Source organism: Patagioenas fasciata, chromosome 25, assembly GCF_037038585.1.
Source record: "Patagioenas fasciata isolate bPatFas1 chromosome 25, bPatFas1.hap1, whole genome shotgun sequence".
NCBI lineage: Eukaryota > Metazoa > Chordata > Aves > Columbiformes > Columbidae > Patagioenas > Patagioenas fasciata.
In genome coordinates, this window is record NC_092544.1 from 4,239,071 (window position 1) to 4,247,688 (window position 8,618).

The 8,618-nt window shown below is 47.8% G+C and overlaps 1 protein-coding gene across 2 annotated transcripts; it reads right to left on the reverse strand.

Annotated features, from left to right (window-relative positions):
- Positions 1 to 434: 434 nt before the first annotated feature.
- Positions 435 to 6,108, reverse strand: IFNLR1 (interferon lambda receptor 1). Of its 2 annotated transcripts, none has more exons than XM_065856930.2 (7): positions 5,887 to 6,108; positions 5,200 to 5,314; positions 4,824 to 5,005; positions 4,327 to 4,469; positions 3,676 to 3,832; positions 2,333 to 2,460; positions 435 to 2,110 (listed from the first exon to the last, which is right to left on the reverse strand). In XM_065856930.2, exons 1-7 carry the CDS (start codon positions 5,942 to 5,944, stop codon positions 1,205 to 1,207), a joined length of 1,689 nt encoding a protein of 562 aa, XP_065713002.1. In that variant the 5' UTR covers positions 5,945 to 6,108; the 3' UTR covers positions 435 to 1,204. The 2 variants fall into 2 exon arrangements, with proteins under 2 accessions (XP_065713002.1, XP_065713001.1); XM_065856929.2 differs by having other exon boundaries at positions 5,191 to 5,314; positions 5,887 to 6,107.
- Between the last annotated feature and the right edge of the window lie 2,510 nt (positions 6,109 to 8,618).

Consider the following 8,618-nt stretch of genomic DNA (forward strand, 5'->3'; position numbering starts at 1 on the left):
AGTCTCTGAAGGCATCAGCTTTAATACCCTCCTCCTACATCCTTCCCTCATCCGAGACAACTCTGTTGTGTGTCTCCCTGTTTAATTTAATGCTTTGCTTTTCTGCGTCTCCTTTTACTGGAATAAAATGTGAGGCTGTGTTTCTATGAGATGGGAAGAGCACACATTAAAAATACACTGCAAAGGTCAGCATTGCCCAGTCAAGGGAGGATTTGTCTCCTGGGCCTTTTGCTGTGGGACTTGTGGTTTCATTCTTTGCTCAGAGATGGTCACAGTCCTGCTCTTTCAGGGACCAGAGGGTGACCTGGCTGGGAGGATTCCACTCAAACCAAAGCATTAGGAATGGGAAGCCCATGTTTTAAAGTGTAATGTTTTTCAGGATGAGCTGCAGTCACCCTTTGTACTTCTGGGAAACCTAAAAACACACACACACGTGGAGTTATATATGAAAATATTATTGCATCTGCATCAAGCAGCTCTCAAACGTTCTGCACAGCAGGGAGAATTTCAGCTTTGATAGGTACACTGATATAAAAACAAAAATAAATAAATAGCAGGCATGCCACACATTTATCACAGAAGGTGATCTCTGTGCATTGAGATCTTTTCATCCCGCAAAAGCGAAGGTTGTTCGAGGTCTCTGTGCGGTACTTCCAGTCGAGCAGGGGTGCAATTTTGTAGCTTCAGACAAGCAAATGTAACGTTAGCGGTTCATCCTGGCTCGAAACCAGCGTGCGGGCACATCGCTCGCTGATGGTTTCACGCGGGTCCGGGTTGTGGTTTTGCTGTTTTAGAGGTGGGTTTTGCCTTTCATAACCCGCATGGAAAAGTGACTTTGCTCTCGCGTCACAGGTGGACACAAGATGCTGTGTGTTCACTGGGTGACACCGGCGGTGTCACCGCGTGTCTCACTCTTGGCCACGTTCGAATTGCGTGTCTCATACCCGAACCGTAACACCTTATCACAGCTGTCCCTGCGCAGAGGGACGGTGAATGTGCGTTAGTTACTTAGCAGTAAAAATACACCTTTTATGACCTTACAGCCATATACCTTGATAGGCCACACATCAGTGGAAAAAACTGTCTAGGTGAATAAATACAAAAAGCACCACTATCAGTTATTTGTCCTCATTTTGCTCTCCTTGTGCGGATATCTGGAGCTCTCTAGCGTTTTCCAGGCGCAGCACAGAACTGCTAGGGCGCTCTAGCTCCTCCTCATGTAATGTGCGTGCTCGTAGCCTTTGAATTTAAACTTTTGATCGTGTTTTTCTTTCATAGTTGAAGTTCCAAATGTGTCACTTAGCACCGTGGGTGCAGGAGGTGTCCCTTCTGTAGAATTATCGCTGTCACAGTCGCTTGCGATCCCTTCATCTTCTGCCACTTGGGATGTTTGAAAGGAAATGAGCTGCTGGGTGCTGGGATCCTCCCTGAGCTGCGATATCTCTCCGATCCGGACCTGCGGATCCAGTGTTGATTTCTGGTAATGCTTGGTGAAGCGATGAGCGTTCCTGTGCAGATAATGGCCCTCGGCTGGAGGTTTGGCACAGGTCCCCTCCGCCGGTGTCTGTAAGAGGGTCATTTCCAGGCGTTCATCCCTGTCTGTGTCCTGCTGTCCGTGTTCCCTGGGACCTGGGAATCTCACATCAGCGAGGGATATTGTTCCCAAAGAGGAGCTGCGAGAAAGGGACGCCGTCTCCGTTCCTTGGGATCCAGAGGTGTCCACCTCATTCTTGCTCGTTGGAAAGAAGGAGAAGCCCAAGGTGCTCAGGTCAAGCACAGACTCACTGTCCACAGAGAGATCTCCAGATCCCAAGTCCGAGCCAGTTTCGTCCTGAGCTGTTCTGGATGATTCACAGTTGAGGTGTCTCTTCGGAAACTGAGGCATTTCAGTGTATGGGATGAAAGTACTGCTGTCCTCTTCCTCCTCCTCCTCTGATGATGATGATGAGAGGAAAGAATCCGTCCATGGTACGTTGTTTCTTGCTGAAGTTCTGTTTGTCTTCCTTTGGGACACTGGCTGCTCTGTGCAGATAAGGTAGTCCCCAAAGGATTCCTTTTCACTGAGCTCATAGTCACAGGCTGCTCCAGCAGCTTTTAAAGGAGAGAAATCCTACCAAGGAAAAGAAACAAACCACAGGTCAGTGAGTTAGCGATGCTTTTTAAAGAAAGGTTTGGCCATAGGACATGCCGGAATGGAAGCTTATTTATCGTGGGACTTCTGAATGCAGACCTGAGAAGCACAGAGCTGTGAAGCACAAAACTGCCCCATTCCTCCCCAGTTACCCTCTGAAAATCGTCAAGACCGAGTCAGGAAGCAACGTTTGGGCCGTACCAGAGCGTGAGGCATCATCTTCTGCTCTGCATCTTGTTTCAACCAGCAGACGATGAAAGCGCTTATGAGAAACATGGTGAGGACAAACACAGGGATGGTGGCAGGAAATGGGAACCTCCATTCCATGGCTGAAAAAGGCAAAAATAATCTCCTGCTGATATATTTTGTACTAATGATGCGCTTTTATACTCAGCTTCTCTTTCAGAAATCTCAGGAAACGTTAGGCTACAGATCTTTATTTTACAAATCACACAGAATCACAGAATTGACTGGGTTGGAAAAGACCTCAGAGGTCATCAAGTGCAACCCGTGGTCCAACTCCAGTCCGTTCACCAGATCATGGCACTCAGTGCCATGTCCAATCTCAGTTTAAAAACCTCCAGGGCCGGTGAGTCCAGCACCTCCCTGGGCAGCCATTCCAATGCTGACCACTCTCTCTGCACAGAATTGCTTTCTGATCTCTGGCCTCAGTTTCCCCTGGCAGAGTTGAAGCCCATGCCCCCTTGTCCTATTGCTGACTGCCTGAGAGAAGAGCCCAATACCCCTGGCTAGAACTGCCCTTCAGGTCGTTCTAGAGAGTGCTGAGCTCAGCTCTAAGCCTCCTCTGCTCCAGACTAAACAAGCCCAGCTCCCTCAGCCTCTCCCCATAGGGCTTGTGTTCAAGTCCCTTCCCCAGTCTTGTTGCTCTTCTCTGGACCCGCTCCAGCACTTCAATCTCTTTCCTGAGCTGAGGGGCCCAGAACTGAACACAATACTCCAGGTGTGGCCTCCCCAGTGCAGAGCACAGGGGAAGGATCACTGCCCTTGTCCTGCTGACCACGCTGGTTTGGATACAGGACAGGACACCATTGGCCTTCTTGGCCACCTGGGCACACTGTTGGCTCATGTTGAACTTCCTGTCCATTAGTGCCCCCAGGTCCCTTTCTGCCTGACTGCTCTCCAGCCGCTCTGTGCCCAGCCTGGAGCGGAGAAAGGACGACAGACTTGCCTGAGATCAGATGCTAAGTCAGAGTCACAGACAGAAATTAATGTTGATACCAGCCAGTGCTTTACTTGGAGCAAGTATAATATAATTAATATAATTTTCAGGGTGAATTTGAATATTACCAAAATTTTATTGTAAGCATAACCCAAGTACAGTATTTCCAGATTTTCAAAATGTATTTCAAGGTTGGATTTTTTAATAAAAATGTTTCTACAGAAGGCAGAAACTTTCACTACAAAATCCAACTGGTCTGTTAAACAGGAAACCTGTTTATTTTGGTTGAAAAGCTGATTTGGGTGGAAATCTCTGACTTGCCCTGATCCCATTCCATGTCTCACCACGTCCTTTTCTCCCATACCTTTGTGGTTCAATAGCACACACACTGGTTGAGAGAACGGGCTGTGCTTGAACTCAACGCTTTCGTAGGAAGATCTGGCACTCAAGCAGTAGTTGCCTCTCAGCGCAGTGGTGTCAATAGTCACTGTCTCCGTCCTAAATTTTCTTTCATATGTCTTCTATTTAGAAACAAAAAGAACAGAGGGTTGGGAAGATGATTCTTGCATTATTTGGGTTGTTTCTCTGCCTTTGTAGCCCATGATTTTCATCATGGTGTGGGTGGAAGGTGCGTGGAGAGGCTCTTCAGGTCTTGCTGCTCTTTGTAGCAAGAACCTCTGAGGGTGTCTGGATTCTGGGGTGGGATTTGCAGCTGGTGCCGTGCTCTGTTCTGCCATGGACACTGTTAACTGTACCCAAACAGGTTGTTTGAAACCTCGGATACTGTTATACTGAATATAGCATAGCCACCCCATCATATCTTCCTGATAAACATAGGAATAAAACAAGAAAGGGAAGCACCAATAAAATAGGGATGCTCTGGCTTTGGTTTATCTCCAGTTTGGTCGTTTCATTTTCTCCAGACCCTGGATCTCATCCCTCCTTGCCCAGAAATGTTAAGCCCCCGTTTAACGGGGTTTTAATTCCCGTTTCATCTAAGTGCCGCTTTACTGACCTTGTCTTCAGATCCAGCCTCCCAAAGGTTCAAGTCGTACGTCCAGGAGAAACTCTCCACGCAGGCGGCCAAAGGGAAGGAGGTGTTCACGTGGATGACGTTCTCCTTGGTGTTCACGTTTAGCACTGGGGGAGCCAGTTCCACTGTAATGAAGTGACCAGACATAAGAATAGTGCTTCTTTGTGTCGTAGCTTCACAGAAGTTCTGCTTTGCTGTGTTCTGTTATCGTGTGATAGACGTGAAGGAAGGAGGAAGGCGAAGAAACACCTCGTTTTTCTCTAGCGCACCCCCACTGGAATGTGGAAAGCTCGAAGCCAATTTGCTCACCTGGAGCACTGATGAGCAAATTCTGACATTGCTACAAAATTCGTTTTCAAATAATTGCGGCTTATTGTTTGCGCTCACTGTTGTTCATAAAGCCGCTCGTTACTGTTTCCTTGGTGCGTGATCTGCTTGTTTGCTCATGCCAACACTGTCGTAACCCACCAGACACTCACCATCCAGATGATACTCCTTGAACTGCGATTCTACCCACGGCGATTGGAGCCGTCCAGAAACAGCTTTGACTCGAGCCCGGGCTTTAACGAAGAGGTTTGGAAGCACACAAGTCAGATTGCAAGAGGTATGGCGAATGTTTTTGCAATGAGGAACCTTTATCCATTTGCCCATGAGGTCCTGGCTAAAAGGAGAAACAAGAACACCGTAATATTAAATAATAATAATAATAATATGGAGCAAGAGAAAGAAGCGTTTTGGAGGATGGGTACCGCGTCTCGCTCAGAGTTTGGTTTTAGTGATAATGACCTGGATTAATATACATGCCTGGATGTTTGCCCTGTGCCACACTTGCAACCAAGCACTTACCTTTCGTACCTCACAGTGTACGTCACATCTGGTGGGGAACCTTCTCCCGGCGCCCATGTCAAAATCAGGTCAAAGTCTTTCGATAGTAGAGTAACATCTTGAGGAGGGGGGAGTTGGACACGACCTGATGGAAAGGGAAAATCACCTGAATGATTAAAAATATCTTTGGAGATAGGAAATATCACCTAGTTTTGACCAAGGTGGTTTCAAAATTTGGGGCAGAGCAGCTCAGTTCATCTAAGGCTGGAAATCAGCTATGGAAGCAGGTATGTCTGTAATGACACGTTTTCCTCACCTCTTGTAAAACATCTTTGTGTCAACAGCTTTTAGTTTGGACCTACATTTGTGTGAGCCATCCTTTCCGAATGTGCTGTGGCTTCCTCCATGGTCTCACTGGATTTCTCAGCCCATTCTCCTGCTCATCCCGTCCCAGTTCTGTGGAGTCAGATCCCACCACGGTGCAGCTTTTCCTGCCACTTACTGTTTCTAGTAGGTAAATATCTACATTCCCAGCCTTCAACAACACACATTCTATAGACATTTGAAACTGCCACTTCTTTGCCATGGAATATATCACTTTATGCGAATCATGCCCAGTTAAACTCCTTAAAATTTACCTGCGTGTGTCTTTTCCTCCTACAGGCAAAGCCACATAGCACAGCAAAATGAAAAGTGGCAGAGCCAGCTTTACCATACCTGTGGCCGGCTGCAGGAAGCACAGCGCCGTCAGGACTCCCACTCTCCAGGTACACATGCCGAAGCACAACTTTTCCACTTGTAGTACGTTTCTTTCCTTGCTAGCTTTTCATCCTCTTGGGCTTTTTCGTATTAAGTTGTATGAATTACGGAGGAGCGTGCGGTTCCTGAGCTGCGCACATGCGCACGGTCTCGCTTCCTGGTACGGCCCAAATAAAGCGCTGCACATTGGACAGGGGAAGGAGCAGATGGGAGAGCGAGTACTATTGTTGAAAGCAAAAATGTCCTAAAGATTGCAGCACTGCGCCCTCCAGTGTAGCACAACTTGTCTCTGTTTCAGACCACGTACAAAAGGAACGCAGGAGAACAGGGCGAGCCTTATCTTGTGAGGCACCTCGATGAAAAATTGACCTTTGGAATTTACCTGGGTGGCTGTGAAATATTGATAGGAATCAAATAAGGTTTTATTGCATGAGCTATCTAATAGAAACCTAGCAATAATAAAAAGCAGTAATCAATCAGGAGTATGTGATATTATGATAGCCTTGTGTTTACAAGAGACCAAAGATTTCCTCTTTATTTATGTTACCAGGTGAAGAATGTTTTTCAGAAGTGAAGGAATTGCCTCACTTTACAGAAATAAAGGGCAAAATTAGAAAGGGATCTGCCCTGTACCCAGTGTGGATGAAAGGACCTGGATCCTTCTGATAAACCCTGTGCTTTTGTTGAGTGCCACTGTTGCGATTTCCTTACATCATAGCTACTACTTATCCATTATTTGTTACCAACCTAAAAACATCAGCCAAGATCAGGACCGGTTGCCAGGACTGTGCCAACACACGGATGGTACTTGGCCCCTGCGCTGCCGTATCCATGGACATGTTGGCTGTTGGCCTTGACATTTACAGCTCTGAAACTCTTGAGGTGTTTCTGTTTCCATCACATGGTACCTTTTAACTCCAGAGCTCTCCTGGAGCAAAGCTCAGTTCCTGAGTTCTGCTGTATGTTGCAGCCTCACACACGTTCCTAAAGCAAAGCGAAGTCATGGTCACTGCAGTTTTGTTGTGTGTTTGTCAGAAACAGGCAGGAAACATCCTGGTTCTGCCGTGAGCTGCGCCACCATGTGCCCAGGTGTATGTGGCTGGAATAGCTGTGTCACTGCATCCTGTGCACAGAAACGGGGAAAAACCAGCACAATCAGTCGTGCTGTGTGGTTGGCACAGCTGCTCTGCCATCACAGTCACCGCCAGGCCTCTGCCAAGAGGAAAGGAAATGGGTCAATGAGGTTACCACACGAAGATAACACCGGCATAGAGAAAAGGGGAATTTCTGGGTCTTCCCCAGGCAGAAAACTCACCAAGCCCAGCAGACGGCCCATCGCTCCACCTGCGACTGTCACGTTCTGGGTACTGAGTGGGAGAAGAGCTGATGGAGCTGAGGTTTGTGCTGGCAAAGCTTGTGTGTTTGCCAGGAAGCTACCGAACGTCTCTTTTCCCTGAACATAGTACAATTCAAGCTGTAGGAGGAGACGCAGTTACAAGTTTCTTCAATGACAACTTTCTCCAAAAATCTCAATTTCTTCATACCATGGGCTTCTGTCCCCCATACATTTGTTGTTCCTTGACTATTTTGCTCCCTCTCTTTAATTTCTATGAAGTTTCTCTTTCTCATGCAGAAAGAACGATAACCTTTATAAGGAAAAAAACAAAGCTACAGGTCTGGCGGGTCATTGATCTGTTCCCATATAGCATCAAAACCGCAGAGCTGATACCAACACACAGCTCTTATGCTTCCCATAGCAACCTGAACAAAATAGGAGGCAATTCTAGGGCCAGTCTCATTAAGGTCTTTCTAAGAGCCCTCAGGCAGCTTCTCCTAACGATGACGTGTGATTTTTAGGAAGCATTTGCAAGAGGTGAATCTCATCATCATCCTTGTTTCCTGTGAAACATCTACCCTGAAATCTGGGCTGTGCTGGACGAAACTCCCCCCATTTTAGCAACTCTGAGAACCTGTCCCAGGAAAAAACAGTGAGCTGGTGGCAGCAAACGGGGGCGGGTTGGAGGGGGGAGCCGGTGCCGCGAGGTGTCGCTGCCTGTCAGACAAAATCCCCGTGTTCCTCCCAGCGACAGACTCATCTACACCTATTGAAAAACCTGGCAAGCTTCACTAAAACTCCTCCCGCCCTCTGCATCTCCTCTCACCCTCCCGCACAGTGGGTGGTGTGAGTATTTCCAACAGCATCCTTTACTTTTGGGCACGGAGTTGGCGTCGTACACAGTGACATTTTGCTCTCCTGCCCCTCTGGCCTTTGTCCCTGGCGTTGGGTGCCCAGGCGGGTGAGGGGTGAGTGCTGGTAGGAAAAAGACTTGTTATCTGTACCGGGAGCCTGCGGTGGGGGCTCTTGGCTTGCAGTGACTTTATGTTCGCAGGCAGAGATGTTTGCTGCAGCAGAGACCCCAGTTTGATAACGCCACCAGTGTTTCTCCATCACTGAGGAAATCACACCCACATTCTCCCACTGTTTTACTCACACGGAGCACAAACGCTTCAGGACGGGGTTGTCCCTCCTTAGCCCGACGCCTCATCCGTAGGTGGCCCTTTGCATACGGCTGTAACAGCGATGATGCTGGGGGAACTCTCTTGGTTTGCCATCTCTTGCCTCGCTGCGTGCAACAGGTGATTCAGAGCGTGAGGGCAAACCCTGCAACCTTTCTTGAGTCAGACTGACT